This window comes from Fringilla coelebs (genome assembly GCF_963513975.1).
Source record: "Fringilla coelebs genome assembly, chromosome: 22".
Taxonomy (NCBI): Eukaryota; Metazoa; Chordata; class Aves; order Passeriformes; family Fringillidae; genus Fringilla; species Fringilla coelebs.
The window spans coordinates 2,724,022-2,744,948 of NC_140048.1; the positions used below are offsets into that span (position 1 = coordinate 2,724,022).

Sequence of the window (20,927 nt, forward strand, 5' to 3'; positions counted from 1 at the left end):
CACACGCACACACACACACACCCCCCATCACAGGCACAGCACACAGTCACTCCTGCACACACTTCATGTAGCTCTTGTAGAATCACCAACAACAAAGAAGTGGGAAGGGCCTTTGTATGGAGCTCTGAGGAGGAGGCAGTTTACTCACGCCTTGCCTGAAAGGGTGCAGGGACAAAGACAAAATGAAAGCGGAGGGTCGATGTTTAAATATGGGCAGCGCAGAGCATGAGGGCCAATGGACTGAGGGCTCCGGGCGGTACGGAGGCAGGACAAGGGGTGGCAGCCAGTGGGGTAAAGGGGGCAGGACACTGTGGCAATATGAGGCCAATGGGAAAGCAGGGAAGGGAGAACATTCTAGGGCATGTACATACAAGGAAAAAGGGGTGGAGAGGCCAACGGGCCAACCAGGGAGGTAGAACTGGGATACATTTGCGTACACAACAAAGCATCCTGGGAGAGGCTCTGCTCAGTTGCTTTGTACAGGGGAGATTTTTCTGACTTAGGGTCTGTCTATCCAAGGAACTGTAATGGACCCTTTTTGTGTAGGCCCACTGGCCTCCACACTCTCTATAACCTGCAACCACACTGGTCCTTCTCCTTTCTGGCTCCAGATCACAGCAAATCACCTGTGTCTCCTCCTGCCTGGGCCAGTGCCCTCCTCTCTCATCTTCTCAGAGCTGCCTTACTCCATGGGAAAGAGACTGATGCAGCCAAAACAAGGAAAAGCCTATTTGCAATCCCCATCACAGCACTCACCTCCGCATGGCTTTAATTACACCAGAAACCGGGTTTAAGCCGGGGGTACTGCCTGGGGCTCTGGTTCCACCCCTCTCTGTTGCTGTCTCCTGCTGCCCCCCCTCAGCAGGCACCTAACCCCCCTGTCTGGTCCCCAGCCCCATCACAGGTGGTGGTGGTGCATCAGGAGAGCACAGGCCAGAACAGCGTCACCTTGCTGTGGCAAGAGCCGGACCAGCCCAATGGCATCATCCTGGAGTATGAGATCAAGTACTATGAGAAGGTAACGCTGAGCTTGTTTCTCATTGAGCCCCCTGCTATCAGCCAGCCTTGCAGAAAAGGCTTCTTTGGAAGACTTTGTGGTTGCCGTGCTAATGCAGAGAAGGTTTTGTTGTTGGTTTTCCCCAGGACAAGGAAATGCAGAGCTACTCAACTCTGAAATCCAAGAGCACCACTGCCACCATCTCTGGGCTCAAGCCTGCAACCCGCTACATATTCCAGGTGCGGGCTCGCACCTCTGCTGGCTGCGGGAGGTTCAGTCAGACTGTGGAGGTGGAAACGGGGAAGCCAGGTGAGTGTGTGCAGGTGTGGGGTGTGGGAAGTGTGGGGCAGGGAGCCTGGGGCCTGGTGATGCCCTTCTCCATGGCCACTGTTCCACTGCCACACAGGGACGGGACCTGAAGGCACATCCCCCCAGTGTCTCAGCCTGCAGGGATTGCTTGAGGTTGCATTTCTGACATGTTAGAAACAAGAGGAAACAGACTCAAGCTGAAACAGGGTTCAGGTTGGATAATAGGAAATATTTCTTCACTGAAAGAAGATATTGGAACGGCCTGCCCAGGACAGTGGTAGAGTCACCATGCCTGGAAGTGCTCAATGAATCTGTTGATATGGCACCTGGGGACATGTTTAAGTGATGGTTTGGCCATGCGGGGCTAATGGTTTGATTCAGTGATCTTAGAGGTCATTTCCAGCCTTAATGATTCCATGACTCCATGCTTATACATTAGAAAGAAAAGGGAGGAAGGATGTAGCAGTTAGGGCAGGGAAGATCTGGAGAGGTCCTGAGGCTCCAGTCTCCTCTCTGTACTGGTTTGCTGTGTCACCTTGGCTTTCTCAAATCTCTCCTTGGTTTGCCCAATGTAAGTGGTCCCTGTACACTGGGAGAGGCTCAAAACTGAGAAATGGTGGGACAGTGCCTCATCTTTGAAGACCATTACCGCATTGTCAGCCCAAGACTTTGTCTTTGAAGACCATGGGGTAGATATGTTCCTGAGTTCAGCAGTGAATTCCCCACTCCAGCTCACGTCCTTCCTGCCCTGCTTTTTCCAGTGTCTCTCCGGTATGACACGATGACGATTGTCTGGATCTGCCTGACACTCATCACTGGCCTTGTCGCCTTGCTGGTGGTTCTGATCTGCAAGAAGAGGTAACAGTTTTGTCGAGGCTAGTGAGGTTTTCTGGAGGTCTCCAACAGGGACAAGAGGAAGGGGAGAATTGGGCACAACTTTTCTCCTTTCAGTTTGTCCAGGGTTAATAAGCAGCCAAGAGACTTCATGAGGCAGAGCCAGTCTCCAGATCTTCCCCTCGTGCCAGCAGGCTGAATAGTAATAAATCAATGTGTATATTATAATATATGATATACAGAATATCAGTAGCACGAGCAATAGCAATACCAGTAGCAGAACTGCTACTAGAGCTGACTGGGTGGGCTGGTGGGTAGGTCAGGGGTGGAGAGATCTTTTCTACAGGAGACAGATCCAAGGGAGACTGTGTGCTTTGTTTGAGCATGGCTGAACCAGGCATGTGAAGCACACATGCTTTTAGCACTGCCAAGCCTTGGAGAGCACCTGGAGAGTACCAAAGTGTCAGTCCAGTGAGATGCAGGGATGCAGTTGGTGGATGGCCAAGTGTTTTCTCTGGCTGCCCGCAGCTCCAGCATGCACTGCCTTCTACCCTGTTTTTGGAATGCTTGTGGGAGTGAGGGATGGGGGCTTCTATTCTGACCCTTGTCCTCCTGTGGCAGGCACTGTGGGTACAGCAAGGCTTTCCAGGACTCTGATGAGGAGAAGATGCATTATCAGAATGGGCAAGGTAGGGCACTCTCTGGGAAGAGCTCCAGATCCATGGATGGGCAGAGATGGACTGTTACCCCCCTGGCAGTGCTGTGGTTTCCAGGGGGAAGGGTTTTGTATCTTGCCTCCTTCTGGGAACACGTCTTAGGAGACTTGAGTGGGTGATCTGATCTCAGGGGCATCCTGGTAATGGGGTTGAAATGTTGAACACTGTGCCCTGAGAGTGCAGCAGGATCATTCCAGAAAGCAGCAGGCCACGGGCAGAGGTGGGGGGTGATGGAATGGGACAGTCATGTGGAGAACACTTGGGCAGCCAGCTCCTGAACTGCTCTGAGAACACAGCTGCACCAAAGCGTGACTGGGGGTTCCTTGTGCTGCATCTCCATGGCTCCTCAGCCTGTCCTGCCCCTGCCCGCCCTCTGCCCTGCGGCTGGGTGTCCCTCCTCCCAGCAGGGCTGCCTGAGAGTGCTGATCTCCTCTCTCCACTTTGAAACCCGGCAGTGAAGTTCCCCGAGTCCAAATTCTATGTGGACCCCCACACATACGAGGATCCCTGCCAAACTGTGCATGAGTTCACCCGTGAAATAGAGGCCTCCCGGATCAAGATTGAGAAGGTCATCGGGTCTGGTGAGTCCTGGTGCCCAGCTGCCCCTTTGCATGATGTCTGCTCAGGAAAATCCATGCTCTGAGGTTGGGCCGTGCCTCTGGCCCGCTGGGATCAGAACCGTGCTCAGCAGGGCTTTGTCTGCTCCATAGCCTTGGGAGATCCAAACCTTGGATAGAGTGGGGCTTTGTGGGAGTGAAAGAAACCCTTTGGAGCAGCCTGGTGCAGGGGGTTGCTCGTCAGCAGGTGTGTGTCAGCTAAGGCTGACATAGCAGATGGCTCAGTCTGTCCCCATGGGTGTCCCAACATGCACCCATTAAAAAAGCCTGGGGTGACAAGATGCAAATGGAGTTGCAAGCAAAATGGCACATTTTCAGAACAAAAGGGAATTTTGCATAGGAACAGGGGTTTTGGAGAGGCAGAGTGCAGAGCTGGAGCTGGAATTTCACCAGCAGCGCCTTGAGGGCCGAACCCAGAGGAATGATGCCATTGTAATCACTGCCCTTGGCCCATTGCTTTCGGTGGCAACCACCAGAGAGAGGTGGAATCAGATGTTCCCATCCTTCCTGAACTAGAAACAAGAGCTGATCAATCCTTTCAGAGGATTGAATCTTGGAGGGGTTGGAGGGCACTGAAATCCAGACTAAAACACAGAGGGACTGAGGCATGCTGTGAGTATGCTGACAGACTGGATGATTCAAGGTGTTGGTGGGTGAGCACAAGAAGCTGAGGAGCTCTCCATGCCCCCACTTTCCCTTGCCTTGCAGGGGAGTCTGGAGAGGTGTGCTACGGCCGCCTGAAGCTGCCAGGGAAGAGGGAAATTCCTGTGGCCATCAAAGCACTGAAGGCAGGCTACACAGAGAAGCAGAGGAGGGACTTCCTGAGTGAGGCCAGCATCATGGCACAGTTTGACCACCCCAACGTCATCCACCTGGAGGGGGTGGTCACCAAGAGTACGTGCCTGGCAGGGGAGGGAGTGTATGGTGTAGTGGAGCTGGGATGCATCTCCCTGCAGGCAGCCTGGGAGTTGTGGGTCAGGGCTCACTTTGGGTGCACTCCATCCTTCACTGCCCCAGTGGCTTTTCAGATTTGTGCATTTACCTGGGACAGCCACCCCCTTGCCTTCACTTCCAGAACAAACTTCCCCATGGCAGTTCCACACCATGCTCTGCAGTGTGCTCCAGATCGTTGTTGGGTTGGGAGATGTCCTACTCAAAGGCATTTATTTAAAAGGCTGCCTGTACTGAATCGTAATTTGAAGTCTTCCTCCAAAAAGGCACATTCTGATGCAAAGCCTTACACTAATGGCATGCAAATTTCAGCAGGGTAAGGAAACTGACCTAGCCATGCCAATAGCACCTGGAGGGAGGGATACCTGTCTGGGTTGTTGCCACATCCCCATCACTGGGCCAGTCCTGCCCAGTGCAGTTGTGATGCCAGTCTGGGGGACTGCAGAAGACCCACAGACCTGAATTCATGTCTCTCCCAGTGAAAACCTGGCACTGGGCTTCCTTGAGAAAGGTGACTTCTGTGCTAACTTGACCTCCCTTGTATTCTGCAGGCAAATTGGTAATGATTGTTACTGAATACATGGAGAACGGCTCACTAGACACTTTCCTCAGGGTAAGAAGCGAGTTTGTATTTTCATTCACTGCACATCCCCTGGGGCTGGTTCCTGCTCCTCAGCCTCACAGCCAGTGAAACCTCTTGTTTAAGAGAGAGCTGTGGGTGCCGAGCTCTCACCTCTCCAGCAGACACAGGCTCCAGGCATTGTGTCTGGCTCCCTGAAGTGACACTGCAAAAGCAGGGACAACAGCCTGAGCACGCGTCAGAGGCACTGAGAGGGCAGGAAGTGAGCAGGGGCACAAGCAGGAGGCAGTGGGGTCAGAGGAGGTACAAAGCCAAAGAGGAGAGGCACTGGGGGGCTGGTTTAATGACAGCAGCACCAACAGGATGTGAGGACCACCACCAAACTCTGGGTTATTTCCTTTCCAGAAACACGACGGGCAGTTCACCATCATCCAGCTGGTGGGGATGCTGCGGGGCATTGGGGCAGGCATGCGGTACCTGTCTGACCTGGGCTACGTGCACCGGGACCTGGCCGCCCGCAACATCCTGGTCAACAGCAACCTGGTGTGCAAGGTGTCCGACTTCGGCCTCTCCCGCATCCTGGAGGACGACCCTGATGCTGCATACACCACCACGGTGCGTGGCTCACAGAGCTGGTCCCTGCTGCTGGTTGCTGCCCCAGGCCTCTGACACATGGAAAAGTCAGAGGCTTTCAAGTCAAAATAGGTAGGGCAGGAATGGCGATGTCACTTCCTGCTGGTATCTGGGCCAACAGTTCAAACCCAAAGAGCTCCCAAGCCTTAAAGCATTGTCCTTGGCACAGGGACATCCAGGAACTGAGTCTGCAGTGAACAAAGAGCAGCAGGATGGCAGGACAGAGAGTTACCAAACATCCCCAGCCAGCTGCTCCCATGGGTGTGTGTGGCCTCTGTGTTCCCACTGGAGTCCTTCCCTAGGCTATGTAGCTCCATCCACTCCACAGTTGTCCTAGAGCCATCAATCCATGGGGGGTGTTCTGATCCACCCTTTAGCATTGTGGCCACACACTGGTTTTTCCTCGTGACTCTGCCTCATTCATGGATGTGGAAAAGGTGGGAATTGATCTTGCAACCTGTGGTTTTATTTCATGCAGGACACTTTTGTCTGTGAAGCCCTGTTGAGATTTTTCTGGCCAACCTGGCAGCTCTGTTTCTTTATGTCCTCCTTCATGGGAGGTCATTAGGAGCAAAATTAAATACATTTTCATGAAACACATAGAATATGTTAAATAAATTGAGCTTTCTTTGCTCTTCTCTAGCCATGAAAAGAATTAGTGTGCTCCCCTGGAACACATCTGGTGGCTAGACTGTTCCTGATGGAGGTCAGTTTGGAGCTGTAGCAGAGGAGTCTGAGCATCATTTCTCAGAAAGACCAAGACTACAGAAGCAGAAAGAGCTTCATGCTCCTTTGGGGTAGCTGATGCTGAGCATGTCTAGAGCAGCTGTACCTCTGAGGGATGGGTGCACCATGGCCCAGCCTAAAGAATGTGGCCCTTCATGGTCTTTACTTGATTTCAGCAAAGTGGAGAAGCTGAGCAAGAGGGGCTCCCTGTGTGTGTGTGTCTATGCATTCATCTGCTCCTTCTGGTACCTCAAGAAACAGCATGTCATTCCAGATAATTTAACTTTGGGCAAGGTTCCTGCTGCTTGGTTTCTGGTGCTTTGAGGTGCCTTGGTGCAGTGAAACCCACCAGAGCTCATTGCTCTGGAGGAAGATTCGATAGTGCATAGTGTGGGCAGAGCTGAGCCACAAGGATGCAGTGCCAGAATCAGGATCTCTGGTGAGGTCTCAGTCAGGGTACCCCACAAATGAGGTTTCCTTTGTGTTCAGAAACTTGTATTCCTCCTGGGTTGTCTTCAACATACTGAGGAGATTGCTTCACCCAAGGAACTCTCCCAAAAGACACATTGTTCATCTTCCGTCCTTATCAAGGCATGTGCCAGAGCAGGCAGGACTCAGCTGGGTAGAGGCAGCTCTCCCTATACAGCTGTCCCTGAATGGTGATAGCACACCATTCCTGCTCCAGATGCTCTGGGAAGTCCACCCAATGTCCCCTACACTGCAATTTCCTCTTCAGATGGCTGGCAACCACATTTCCAGCTTAAAAGCATTCTTAGTCCATGTATTGCTGATTTTTGTCAGCATGGTCCTTTAACTGAATGCATTTGCCTTTTCAGTCCTTGCCTGTCAAAGCGGGGAAGGACAGGGAGCACATCCCATCTCCCTGTCTGCTCAAGTCAGGCTCTCTGCTTGCACACAGAGTCAGCTCTGTGCTTGTGTGTTCTGGTAGCCCAGGGCTCCTCTTCATCACTTTGAATTCCTTGTCTCTTGAGCACTGGGGAACCAAATTGTGCATGAAGACCTTGTAAAAGAGCACAGTGTTCTCCTTGCTCTGCTGGAAACACCTTGAAATCGTCCTTCACATAAACCTCTGGGCTTCTCTTGGCCAGATTACCTCCCCAGTCCTTTTTAGAAGATGCCACCCTATTGGAATAATATTCCAATATTACCGGATAGCACGTGTCTGGGCTCGTCCGGCCCTCGCTGCTTGGCCAAAGGCAGCTGCTGTGGTTTTCCGCCACAGAGATCCCTCTGGCTAGCTAGGAGTTGCAGCTAGACACTGAGAACAAGTCCAGGCTGTAGAAACTCAGCTTTACCTCGGGTGAAAGTCCTTAGGCTAGGTGAAGAACGAAAGGAGTGGATTCTACCACAGGGTTTAATCCAGAGTTTTATTCCAGGGTCACAGATGTCTGAATATGGTAACAGCTACAGTAGAATCCTGGCCGCATGGTCTCCAGGTCCTTTTAAGCCCAGGTCCATGGTCTCTAGGTCCTTTTAAGCCCAGGTCCATGGTCTCTAGGTCCTTTTAAGCCCAGGTCCATGGTCCCAGGTCCTTTTAAGCCCAGGTCCATGGTCCCAGGTCCTTTTAAGCCCAGGTCCATGGTCTCCAGGTCCTTTTAAGCTCAGGGGGAGGGGGAGGGGAGAGGATAGGTGAGCTACCAACCAGGTGGGAGAGGGCGAGTCTCAGGGGACAATGACACTTAGACAGGCCAATGGCCCAGGGCTGAGAGGCATCTTTTGAACTTCTGCCAATCACACGACGCTCTTACTGGAATGTTAAGTTTGGTGGACATCAATTAGGAAGAGAAAGGGGGAGGGGAACAGGAAAGCTATACCTGGGAAAGGCTTGGGGAATCTAGAACAGGAAATTGCGACACACTACAACACCACCCCAGCTTGTCCAACAGCTGTCCCAGCTGCAGAGCTTGGGTTGCTGAGCCCTGCTTGCTCTGAGCCTCCACTCTCACTCACTGTTCCAGGGGGGGAAGATCCCGATCCGCTGGACGGCTCCCGAGGCAATCGCGTACCGCAAGTTCTCCTCGGCCAGCGACGTGTGGAGCTATGGAATTGTCATGTGGGAGGTGCTGGCCTACGGCGAGCGGCCCTACTGGAACATGACCAACCGGGACGTGAGTGCTGCCAGGCTGCCCCTCCTCCTGCCTGCCCCGGGCCAGCCTGGCATCCCTTCGCATCCCCACAGGGCTGTATGCAGGGCGTATGTTCTCTCTGTGGCGACAGCAGTCCATCCCTCTGCCGCACAGCCTTTTCCTTTGCAGTGCCCTGGCACCCAGGAGTGACCAGAGCTCATAGATTGACTACCTGCTGGCCCTTCCCAGTTCTGCCCCGATCCTGGGGACACTGACTGGAGTTCCCAGTACAAACGCAGGCAGGGAGATCGCTGCCACACTGGCTGTGTGCTCTGCGGCTGTCTGCAATCCTGCCTTTCTGCTGGCTGGAGAGAGTCAGCTCATGTTGTGCCACATTTCCCAGTTCCTGGAAGGGGTCAGGGCTTCCCTAGGATCACTGCAGCACCCCTGCACCAGCCTGCCAGTTCCAATGCTGGCTGTCCATCCCTTCCACTGCCCAAATGAGGCTGCTGAGAGCCTCAGGCTAGCACCACCCAACTATAGGCTTGGGGCTTGTCTGAGTTGTGTGGGGCCACTCCCACCTTAAGAGTAGCATAAAATCTGAAGGGAAATACAGGTTATAATCCTGACTACAACCTGAGGGCAAAATTTTCAGAAGGAGGCAGTAAAATGAGTATTTTGGCTCTGCAGAACCACAGAACTCCTTTTTTTAACTATGAGTACTATAAATCTCCCACTGTGCTAGGAGCCCCCTCTCTGCCTATTTTTTCTTATTTTGTGGTGGCTTTGGTGACAGCCGGGCATGAATGCAGTGGCTTACACCACCTCCTCCACAAAATTTCTTCAAGCAGCATTTCCTCCAGCCTTGTCAACCAGTGCCACACCCTGGCTGTAGAAAACCTGAGTGTGAGTGCAGCCCTTATTGAAGAGGGTCCCACGGAGAGTCGGCCAAGTAACAACAATCACAACAATGTGGCTCCATGTCGTTCTGCTTTATTAAGCAACTTTGGCATATTTATGCTTCTCTATACACTGTCTCACACCACTAATGCTTAATGCCCGTTGGTTAAGTGGCTGCATTCACACATACATGTTATTTGCTGATTGGTTGTCACGCTATAAGCATTTTTAGCTGAGGTGTGCTAAATTACCAGTTCCCACAATGTGCCTGGCATGTGGCTTTGTCTTGGCACAATGCTCATTTTTTCTTGTATCTATTCGAGGATGGTACACGGTCTATCTTGTTCCGAGGACAGTACATGGTCTTCAAAGTAACTCTGTAATCTGCAGGCCAGGGTTGTCCATTCTTGTAAGAGTATAGCATGCCCTTTTTCTGCCAAGAATTCTTCTACACCTTATGGCCTGTCTGCTGGAGGGAAGCTGCAATATTTTAGGCCACTGGACCACTAAACAACTCTGTTGTCATAGCACTGATTTCCTGTGTGTGTGTGATGTCCAGCCAGCTGCCAGCTCTGCACAGAGCCTGCAGGCAGCCATTCACTTGTTTAGCATGGAGCTTGTGCACGTCCCTCTGCTTCCCATTCCACGGCCCCAGCAGCTTCCATGGATCTTCCCGTCGGTGGGGCTGGGAGTGGGTTGGGGGTGCAGCCTCACTGCGGCTGTGGCTTCCTTGCAGGTCATTACCTCTGTGGAGGAAGGCTACCGCCTGCCTGCCCCCATGGGCTGCCCCAGCCCCCTGCACCAGCTGATGCTGGACTGCTGGCAGAAGGAGCGCAGCGAGAGGCCCCGCTTCTCCCACATTGTCGGCATCCTGGACAAGCTGATCCGCAACCCCGACAACCTCAAGTGCACAGGCACCATCAACAGGTGAGGGCTCCCTGACCCTGTGTGCAAGGCTAGTGACTTGATACTGGTCAGAGCATCTGGGCTGCAGTTCTGACTGGCTCTAGCACCAGTGGCTGCCCTTGGGAGCATGGACATGCACGGGGCCTGTGGACAGAGGTTGTGGTGGGTAGGGAGGAACTTCTGCACTTCATCCCCTTGCTCCCACCATGGCATCCCCATGCCAAGGCCAAGGAAGTGCAGCAGTGCCCATGCAGCAGCATCCCTGCCTTTGCCTGCCTGCTTAGGGCTCTCTCTGTCCTGCTCTGCACAATCTGCAGATCAGCTGTGCCAGAGCTGTGTGCCCAGGTGAGCAGGAGACCCATGGCATCTGGCCTGCATCAGGAATAATGTGGCCCGCAGGATCAGGGCAGTGATTTTCCCCCTGTGCTGGGCACTGGTGAGGCCCCACCTTGAATCCTGGGGTCAGTTCTGGGCTCTTCGCAACAAGACAAAAATGGAGGGGCTGGAGTGTGTTCAGAGCTGGGGAAGGGTCTGGAGCACGCTGGCTCCAGACTGAGGGAGCTGGGAGGGGCTCAGCTTGGGGAAAGGGAGGCTCAGGGAGAGCTTCTGGCTCTCTGCAGCTCCCTAACAGGAGGATGCAGCCAGGCAGCAGTTGGCCTCTGATCCCAGGAAATGAGGGACAGGAAGAGAGAAAATGGCCTCAAGTTATGCCACAGGAGGTTTAGGTTTGATATTAGGGAAATTTTTTTTCATAAAAAGGGTGGTCAGGCCCTGGCACAGGCTGTCCTGTGCAGTGGTGCAGTCATCATCCCTGGAGGTATGGATGTGGCACCTGGGGACATGGTTTAGGGGTAGCCCTTGCAGTGATGAGTCAGCAGTCGGAGTTGATGATGTTAGAGGGTTTTTCCAACCTGAATGTTTTCCTGATTATATAGGTGCATTCAGGTGGCCCTGACAGCCTGCTCACCTTGGACCAATGTTTCTCGTCTGACCCCTTCTGTTCTGCTCCCAGGTTCACCCAGACACGCTTGGACAGGGGTCTGCTGGACCTGAGCAGCTGCTTGACTGTGGAGGACTGGCTGGACTCCATCCGCCTGGGGCACTACCGGGACAACTTTGCCATGGCTGGGTACTCCTCCCTGGGCATGGTGATGCACATGAACATCGAGTGAGTAGCAGGGAGCAAACAGCGCTGTCTGGGTGTCCCCAGGCCCACACCAACCCACCAGCCCCAAACAGTGACCTCCTGCCTCTGCTGGCTCGGCCTGGTTGGTCCCTGGTGCTGGAGAGGTATCTCCAGGCCCACAGTGATACTGGGACATTGTCCAAGGCTGTGCTGAGCTTTGAGGGAAGGTGTGCGAGTTGTACTGAGAGGCTGTGAACTCCAGGTCACCTCCAGTGCTCTGTGGTGGCTCTCCAATGTCACCATAGGCCCATAGGAGGTAAGTCAGGTTGCAAGGTGCTAACCCAGCCTCCTGGTCAGAGCAGGATCAGGCAGGAGGTTGCTTTCTCCTTGTGCTTCCCTGCAAAAGGCACCTCTGGACTAGAGTGTGGCTGTGCTATTCTGCACAGCCTCTCTAGGATCACTGGGAAACAATCTTAGCTGGGCATTACCTTGGAGCTTTGTCAGACCCCTGTGCACAGGACTGGCTCCCTGCTCAGTGCAGCCAGGAGGGAGACATCACTGAAAGGTCATGAACACGTTACCAAGGGTGGGTTAAGTAAACAGACTTGGAGAAGATCTGTCTCATCACCCTCCTGCTGTAAGGAACTTGATCTCCCACCTGTCTAGGGAGTTTCCGAGGCAGAGCATCCAAACAGTACCAGAAAAGAAGGCAACTATGCCAGCTCCAGCCCTTACACCTGCTTACCTCTCTCATCCCTTGCTGTTACCAGGAGTGACAGCCTGTTCAGCCTCTAAGGAGCCTTGTCCCTGTCCAAAGGCATGGAGCTGCCGGACGGTGGTTCCTGTGGCAGTGAAAGGGAAGGCAGAGAGACACAGAGAGTTCTCATGTGCATTGAGCAGGGCTGTACATGGGGTCTTTGCTCTGGGATTGAGCTGCTAGTGATCCTTGTTTCTCATGCACATCTGAGAATCTTTCGAATGGGGAAGGCTCATCATCCATCCTTCTGACTGGGTTATCTGAGGGCATCTCACTAAAACTGAATCCAATTTCACAGCATTGATCTTGTCACCTACGAGCCTGTCAGGAGTGATCCTGCTCCTGCTCCCCACAGGGCTGTCACAGTGGCCTTGTCAGGAGGACGTGTCCAAGAGAATGGCAGTCTGTCTGTCCCTGGGAGGATGTCTGTGGACCCTGGGCAGGACCAGCCTTGTGCTGATATGCAAGTGGAGCAGAGCCAGGCACAGGCTCCCGGGCTGGCCCGTGGGTGCAGTTGTCTCCCTGGGGCCTGGCACAGGTGTCTCTGACGGTGTCTTTGTTCTCCAGGGATGTTCGGAGTCTGGGCATCACCATGATGGGCCACCAGAAGAAGATCCTGAGCAGCATCCAGGCCATGAGATCCCAGCTGCTGAACACAAATGGCCCCAGGAGGCATCTCTGACCAAAAGCTCTGCAGAGCTGCATCAGGCATTCCTTAACACTTACTCTGGCAAAGGGGCTGCAGGGTGGTGAGCAGGAGCAGGGGCACCAGGAGCTGGAGCCCTGCCAGCATCTCTGTGATTTCAGCATTGGTGGAAACATGGTATTCCAGATACCTTGGGGGTCCTGCTGCTTCCTTCCCCCAGGTGAAGGGGGGAGCAGCCTTCCAAGCAGACACACCATGACTCTGCTATTTCCCTGTGGGACTGGGGGTCTCCCCACAACTATGCAGGACAGGAGACAACCCCTTCACCCAGTGGGATGGTCCAGCTGCTCCTGCAGGTGGAGGGGTATCAGACACATCAGCAATAACCAGGAGCAGTGGGCTGGGCTCGCCGTGGCACACAGCTCCTTTGGATCAGGCAGCTGGGGAGCTCCTGGGATCTCTGAACTGAGCAGGGCTCCACATAGTGCCCACAGCAGAGACAGCCCTGCTCCCTGTACCTCCCAGCACACTCCAGCCTGGGCCTCCTGCACTGCACCAGCCTGAAGGTGACTTCATGGTGCGCCTCTACCAAGAGCAGGAGGCCACGGGACAGAATACAAGGCGGCAGTGCCAGGAGCAACTGGCTCTGCCTTCAGGCCATACTTCCAGCTGGGAGGAGAGTTGTCCAGGGCCTTCTGCCTGGAGACTCAAGAAGCCCTGGAGTGCTGCAGGACACTCTCCATGTCTTTAAGCCACCAGCACTATCCACGGATCCGGCACAGCCCTCCAGGCAGCCCAGGCATATTTTCTAGGACCACAAGTTCAGGTTTCTCTGCCAGCAGAATTGTCCTGGCCTCCCCCAGAACAGAGAGGAATGGGAGAGTGTGCTCCCATGTCACATGACAGAGGGACAGAGAAACAACTCCTCTTTGTTCTTACACTGTCCTAGAGAAACCCAGGAGCTGTGCCATCACCTGGCTGCCAGTGCCAGGGCTGCTGGATCACCTGCAGAGGAGGGGTCCTGGCAGTGTTTCCAGCTGCAGTCACAGCATCCTGGGGCTGAGGACAGGCTCTGGGCACACGGGATCTCATGGCTGGTGACCCCAGTGTCTGGGAGAGTGGTCTGTCCTCCACAAGAGCATCTCTCTGGGTGAGCTTGGCTGGTGCCGAGCAGGGGCTTCCAAAGATATGTGGACCTGGTCCAGGAGGCTGAGCTGGGTGCAGAGGGGCAGATGAACTGGGAAGTGGGGCAGGCTGTGGGCTGGGAGTTTCCTTTTGGTGTAAATACAATTTTCTATGGGTTTGGGAGCTGTTTTACTGAAGTAGGATGTTAGGTACACAAAATGGTCTCAAAGCACAGAAGCCCCAGTTGTGGGGCTGAACTCACTGCAAAAAAACACCTGCTGGGAGCATGGCTGGGCTGGGGGGTGACAGGAGGGGAGAGAGACTGGAGAGGAGCCCCACTCCCTGCAGGGTCCAGCCTGACCCGTAGCACCCTGTCCTTCCCACGGCACAGCAAACCCAGCGTCACTCCAGTGCAGGTGCTGGTGGCATGCGGCCTGAGGGCTGTTCCTGCCAGGCCTGCTGGGGCACAGGGGGGGTGGGGGGTGGGATAAAGCCATTTCTCAGCTGCAATAATCCTGGCTAAACCAGCCTGTCCAGGGCTGGCTTGGCTTTCCATGCAGAGCACTTGTGTGCTGATGGATTCTCTGACTATGGCGGGTACTTTACTTCTTCCTATGGAAGCTTTGTGCAAGGGGGACAGATGCAATGTGTTGTTTCATTTGTATTGCACCCTGCGTCCTGCACTCAGCCCTGGCACACTCCCTCCCCACAGCCAGCATGTGATGAAGCTCATCCAAGCCCTGCAGCACAGGGGGCTGGTGCTGGCCCTGTCCTCTCTTCCCAACACTTGGGACTCTGTCACGGACACGGTGCTGAGAGCAGAGGTCAGAGCAGTGCCACACCTGTGTCCTTGGGATTTGCTGGGCACGCCCAGTCAGGTGGGCTGCAGGATCTGAGGCTGGGAGCTGCCAGAGGCCCCTTTCCAGGTGGTTCATGAGTCAGATCCTGCAGTGTGGGTTCACTGGGCTGCTCCTGGCTGTGGGGATGGTGGGGCAGGGTTTGCCTTTTATGTTCAGAGTGTGTGCTTCCCCCGGACAATAAAAATCCCTCTTTCTGTGATCCATCTCCTTGCCTGTTACTGTCACTGGGCTGCACAGAGCTGTCACCACTTACAGTGAGGATAGGGGACACCCCAGCTCCTTCAGGGGGAGCAGCACTGAGATTCTTAGCTAGTCACCACCTCCAGAAGGCCTCCCACAAGTGAAGGATGCTTCCCTGCAAAGCAGGAGTATCCATGGGATGGGCCCACAGGGTCAGGGAAGAGCCTAGAGGATGTTTGTAGGCTCCCAGGGAGGGATGCTGTGGGCTGGGAAGGACACCCCCAAACCACCAAGTCATTGCTGTGTAGGAGCATCTCAGGCAGGACATGATGCAAGAACAAGATATCTCGTGTGCAAAGGCTCCTCTCAGGTTTTCCTGGACTCAGCCTTACCTTCTTCTGGAGATGGAGATTTATGGTTTTTTTTAGAAAGAACAAAAATTAACACCAAAAAACCAAACCAGTAAAACCTCAGCCCTCATCTCCTGAAGTTTGAGCTGAAGGATATTGTAGGTCTGCTTGTAAAACTCTTCCTGAAGGTGTTTAGCTGTGTTCCAGCTACGCTTCAGAGAAGGATTTACCAGCAAATGAGTTGCAGGACAAAGAAAGCACCATTTTCAGGAAATAACCTATAAAAGCAAACGGGCCCTGCAGCACAGGGTGGGGTTGGCTCTAAAGCTGTCACTGCCTGCTCATGTGCTCCCAGCCTTTGCCACACTTCAAGGACAGAGATGACTGTTCACTGGCCCCAGCCCTGCTCCCCATCCCAGACAGGAGGAAAGGCCAGCCCAGCCTGCCAGGTTATCCTGCCAGCCCACCCAGAGCTTCCTTCCTCACAGCCCCTCCCTGCTCTCTGCTGCGCCGTTACAGGAGCGCGGGCTCCAGGCGGGACGAGCTGCTCCTGCTCACCTCTCCTGTGCTCAGGGTAGAGCTACAAGCCCTGTGCTCTGCATTCCCCTTCACCTGCCCCATTCCTGTATTGACATTTCCCATCACTATAACCCTGACTCTCTCCCAGATCCTTCTCCTGTGCCCAGAGCAGCTGTGGCTGCCCCTGGATCCCTGGAAGTGTCTGAGGCCAGGCTGGACAGGGCTTGGAGCAGCCTGGGATTACAGAAGGTGTGTCTGCCCATGGCAGGGGGTGGGGAACAAGGTGGGCTTTCAAGTCCCTTCCAACCCAAACCATTCTGTGATAAATATGGTTAGATGCAATCTCTGAAGGTCACCTCATCCCACCCCTCCAGGTGCCTGTGCAGTGCACACCCCTGTGCAGGTTCTGCTCAGAGCCTCATCACACCATGCACACAGGGGCAGCAACTACATCATCCCTTGCTCGTGGTCCAGGGCTGCCACTGTGCACAGTGGGACAGCCTGGGCATGCTGGAACCTGGTACTGTTCACCGAGGACACAAATTTCACTGCTGTATTTCACTTATTAATAAAGTCAGTGTCCACACGGAGCAAAACGTGCAAGATTTTCTTACATTTCTTAGACCAAACATTTGGAAGGGTGGATGATGCTGGTGCCTGGCTCCTTCCCTGGGCAGGGTCAGGGGCACTCAGCCAGGCTGCTGTGCCTGGCTTTGTGTGGGGAGGGGCCTGGCCACTACAGCATCACTTTGTCAAAGCCTGTGAGCATCATGCCCCGGGCATCACCCTGCTCACAGCCTCAGGAAGATGAGGCACAGTTGTGTCATTTTTAAAGAAATTGCTAGGAAATTGCCATCCTGGCAAAGGTCCATCACTGGAGACACTTCTCCAGGACACAGAGCCATGTTTTCAGACCTCCTGCACTTCCATCTGGCCAGGCTGGGGCCAGGGCTGCACCAGGGATCCTGATGGCTGAGAGAAACTGGCTCAGCAGGAAACCCCTTGGGAAGAGGATCCTGGGGAGAGGGCTGGTCAAGAGGCAAAGTCTTCCATCCAAGGAGAGGTGATGGACACTGGTTCATATACACCAGCAAATAAACCCCTTCCTGTACCGAAAGAGACCTCAGGATTTTCACACCTACTTAAATGTGCCCCAAAAGGATTTCATCCCATCTTGCACCACTGGGAGCTGGTCTTTCCCTGGTAAAACAGCTTTTCTTTTTACTCTCACCAGCATTACCTCAGGCTTCCGTAGCTGCTGTCGGGAGCATTTCCTCGGCAGCTGCCGGGCGGGTTTGTCTGTGTCACCAGGAGCGGGGCTCTGTGACTCGGTGTGCCTGGAGGTGGCAGTCTGGACCTGCCGAGCACTGCCAGCCCGGCTCGGCTCTCCGGGCGGTGCCAGCCCTGCGCAGGTTTGCAAGGGTCGGGGGCGTGCCCGGGCTGGAGGGAACAGATGGTGAACTCGGCTTCGGATTCCCTGCTACGATTCCTGTCTCATCACACACCAGCCTAGTCTGCCAAGAAGGCTGTATTCCCAAACCACCTCCTCTCCTTGCTTTTAGCACAGTCATTTAGCATCGTGTCCAAATAAATTACTCAGGATAATTTGATGTAAGATAGAAATATCAGCCCCAGCTGCTGCCTTAACTCTTGGAAGGATTATGGGTCAAGTTCTGCATGGGTTTTGAAGTGTCCCATAGGTCATATCTTGAAAAGCACCACAGGCTTGAGATTCCATCATAGCTCATCCCAGGATGACAGAAGTGCCTGCTCTGCCACCAGCCCAATGTCTCCCCACCTCAAGCCAGCCAGGCTTGGGGAGAGATGAGCAGGGACTGCAACCACCCTGACTTCTGCTGCAGGCCTGGAATCTGGGCAGGCCTCAGAGCAGAGAGGCAGGTCTCACATCAGGAGGGTAGGTCTCACATCTCAGAGCAGTCACCTGCTGTGACAGGAAAAAGGAGGAAGGCAATGGCCCTTCATCCTCCCCTGCGAGGGGGGCTGCCTCTCCCCTGTGGGTGTAACCCTGGGCTAAGGAGCCTGACTGAACCTGCAGGCACAGGATGCACATCCAGGCAGCCCCACCCTCCCTGGGATGCCCCTGAAGCACCCACTCCTCAGGGAGTGCCAGGGGCAGCAAACAGCCCAGCTCCTCAGGGACCCCTGTCCCAGCCCCACGGCCTGGCTTTGCTGTGCCTGTGAGCAGGATCCTCATCTCTGCACCCTCAGCAGGTTGGTGGGCCCTCATACAGCAATCTCTTCTGAACAGGCTGTCAAAAATCCCCACTATCCAGTCAAACAACAAAGCCTCTTAACTCTGCTGGGTGAAAACTCCTGGCAACTGTGTTTTGGGAAAGCCCAGTGCACATCTCCTGCTTATGATGGTCTTTCCAGAATAGAATTGCGTATGATGGTCTTTCCAGAATAGAATTGCAGATCATCTGCAAGTGCCAGAAAAGTTTCTGGATGCAGAGCTGGAAGTATTTCCCTACACACCATCCTGCTAATTTCAGGAAGAAAAAACAAAAGCAAGAATTTGTTTATTGAGTTGAAAGGACAAAGGGGTTGCACACCACATGGGAAACTTGTGGAAAGGGTAAAGGCTTTGGAACTTGTTGATCTTGAATCCCAGCCATGACAAGTTTTTTCATTTTGCTAATGCTGAAAGAAGGTGAAATTGTTCCCAGCACTCACTGACCCCAGAGGCATTTACTCTTAAAGATTTCTTATTACTCATCATGTCTCTCATTTCCTCCCTGCCTTCTAAACCTCCTCTCACAACGCTGTCCTGAAAAGTGGTCCTTGCAGGGAGGGGGCAGGGGGTGGCACTGAGCAGATAACAACAGGTAATATTCAGGTAATATTCAGGTAATATTCAGGTAATATTCAGGTAATATTCAGGTAATATTCCTTCCCAAGCACAGAAGGTGCAGAGGGTGGGTGAACCAAGGACCCAAAGGAATGGCAGAAGATGTGCTTGGGGAGGTTTAGGCTGGCTATCAGGGCAAGGCTCTTCCCCCAGAGGGTGCTGGCACTGCCCAGGCTCCCCAGGGAATGGGCACAGCCCCGAGGCTGCCAGAGCTGCAGGAGCATTGGGACAGCGCTCTCAGGCACGGGCTGGGATTGTTGGGGTGTCCTGGGCAGGGCAGGAGCTGAGCTGGGTGATCCCCGTGGGTCCCTCCCAACTGAGAGTGTTCCATGATCCTGTCATTCCATGATTCTAAGAAGGAGAGGTGAGGGATGTGGAGCAGGCCATGGGGAGCAGTGGCCTCTGTGCCTGGACAGGAGCTGAGGGAACAGGGCAGGACCAAGGCAGGTTGGGTGGATGGGCTTTGGTGACCAATGGGACAGGAGCCTGAGGACCAGCAGGTGAGGCAACACAGGTAGGGATGTCCCAAAGTCACCAGGTGATCCCCAGGTGAGCTCACGGAGCAGAGGTGATGAGAGGGAGAGGCAGGAGGTGGCAGAGAGGCTGGAGCAGCAGGATTACAGCCCCTGCCCAGCAGGACTGATGACATCTCTCATGGACACACAGCAGGAACATGTGAAACCCCATAATGCCTGGCTCCTCTAAACCTGTTATCAAACATGAGGTTCCTCATTACAATTCCTTTATTTCTCTCACATTCAGAGCTGCCAGTGAAGGGTCAGCAGCACCTATAAAATTTTCAATTCTTGCAGGTTTTGAATTTACATGTTTTTTCTGTATCTGAGCTGAAAGAAGATTATGAATAAAAGATTAAAATTGGAGGTCTCCAATCATTTAAGAGCAATGCAGTGAGCATTTATTCTAGGAACAAGCAGCAGCCAAACACACTCTGTGCATACCAAAAATTAGCAGCAAACTTCAAACAGGGCCTAAACAAAAAGGCTCTTTGATGTGACACTGCTGGGGTGTGGGGAGAGGCCCCCACTGCTGGGGACCTGGAGATCCCTGGGCTCTGCAGGGTCTCAGGGGCAGAGCAGCAGCCTCCTTCACTCCCAGTACTTCAGAGGAGACACAAGTCCACCAGCAGCTCCATTGCTGCAGTTCTGTCACTGAGAGGTGGAAGCATGGCATGGAAGCACCTTGCCCAGGGAGTGGAGTTCTTCAGGAGAGATGGAGGGATGGGTGGTGGGAAAAGGAAGGTGGATAGGACAGATTCAGGTGAAGTAGGATGTGGCTGAGGCAGGAGGAGGAGGAAAGGGAGACAAGGAGCACAGGGAAGTCAAGGTAGGCCTGAGTGGGGCAGTAGATGAAATAAGAGCCCAGGGCAAGCTGTGCCTGGTGTGGAAAAGGGCTTTTCATAAGCAGAGGTAAAAGTTTATTGAGCACAGGCTTTGCAAAGGAAAGACAAGCTCTAGTGAAATCTTTGGCATCTCTGCTCAGAGAGATGAAAACGGGATGGGACCTGCTGGTGTGCGGCCCCTTCTCTGCCCATGGGCACATTTCCGTGCATGGTCTCACCAAGCAAAAAAAACCCAGCCCTTGCTCTTATCAATACCTGACCTTCCTCCCTGAATCCTTGCTTTTCAAGGCCCTTTCATTTATCAGTGCTCTGGTACTTCAGGGAACAGGCACAGACGTGGTTTGTCATTCCCAGCACAGCCCCTCTCAGGCTTTGCCAGGAAAGGGACATCCAGCATGAGGGGAGCTGTGAATCTCCTCAGTGCTGTTCCTGCCTCTATTTCCTGGTGCTTTCTGAGTCCTGCTCCTTTCTGAGCTAGAAACTGAGCTCTTGCCCTCCATGCCTCAGCTCCTTTGCCTGCACTGTCTGACAGTGACCAACACTCACCTGTGCTTGCAGTGGGCTGGGATTGCCTGCTCAGAGAGCCCCGGGGGCTGGGGCTGGCAGTGGAGGGGCAGCAGAAGAGTATATGATCAGGAGAGGCTGGCAGGACTCCAGCCATGCCAGCCAGCCCCTCTGGATGGGACACACAGTGCTGCAGGACAGCCTGACCTGTGACAAGTGACAGTGACACCATAAACATGACGCAGGGCAGAAATTTCCAGGCAGCGAAACCTCTCTAAGCAGCAGAACTCATCGACAAATGCTGCACATGAAGTACCTAAATGTCATCACACAGCTTTCTGAGACATTTCCCCACCTCCCACCTTTTTCAGCAAC

General features: G+C 53.8%; 1 protein-coding gene across 1 annotated transcript in view; it reads left to right on the plus strand.

Moving 5' to 3' along the window:
- The window catches only part of LOC311162042 (ephrin type-B receptor 2), a gene marked incomplete at both ends in the record, with an annotated part of 276,894 nt that overhangs the window by 42,039 nt on the left and 213,928 nt on the right, over positions 1 to 20,927 (plus strand). Inside the window, 12 exons of the mRNA XM_084220153.1 lie at positions 894 to 1,018; positions 1,144 to 1,306; positions 2,068 to 2,164; positions 2,762 to 2,829; positions 3,312 to 3,437; positions 4,182 to 4,367; positions 4,976 to 5,037; positions 5,410 to 5,619; positions 8,343 to 8,492; positions 10,087 to 10,277; positions 11,269 to 11,424; positions 12,707 to 12,821. Coding sequence (XP_084076279.1) covers positions 894 to 1,018; positions 1,144 to 1,306; positions 2,068 to 2,164; positions 2,762 to 2,829; positions 3,312 to 3,437; positions 4,182 to 4,367; positions 4,976 to 5,037; positions 5,410 to 5,619; positions 8,343 to 8,492; positions 10,087 to 10,277; positions 11,269 to 11,424; positions 12,707 to 12,821 — 1,649 coding nt within the window. Of the gene's footprint in view, positions 1 to 893; positions 1,019 to 1,143; positions 1,307 to 2,067; positions 2,165 to 2,761; positions 2,830 to 3,311; positions 3,438 to 4,181; positions 4,368 to 4,975; positions 5,038 to 5,409; positions 5,620 to 8,342; positions 8,493 to 10,086; positions 10,278 to 11,268; positions 11,425 to 12,706 lie in introns of the transcript that reaches the window.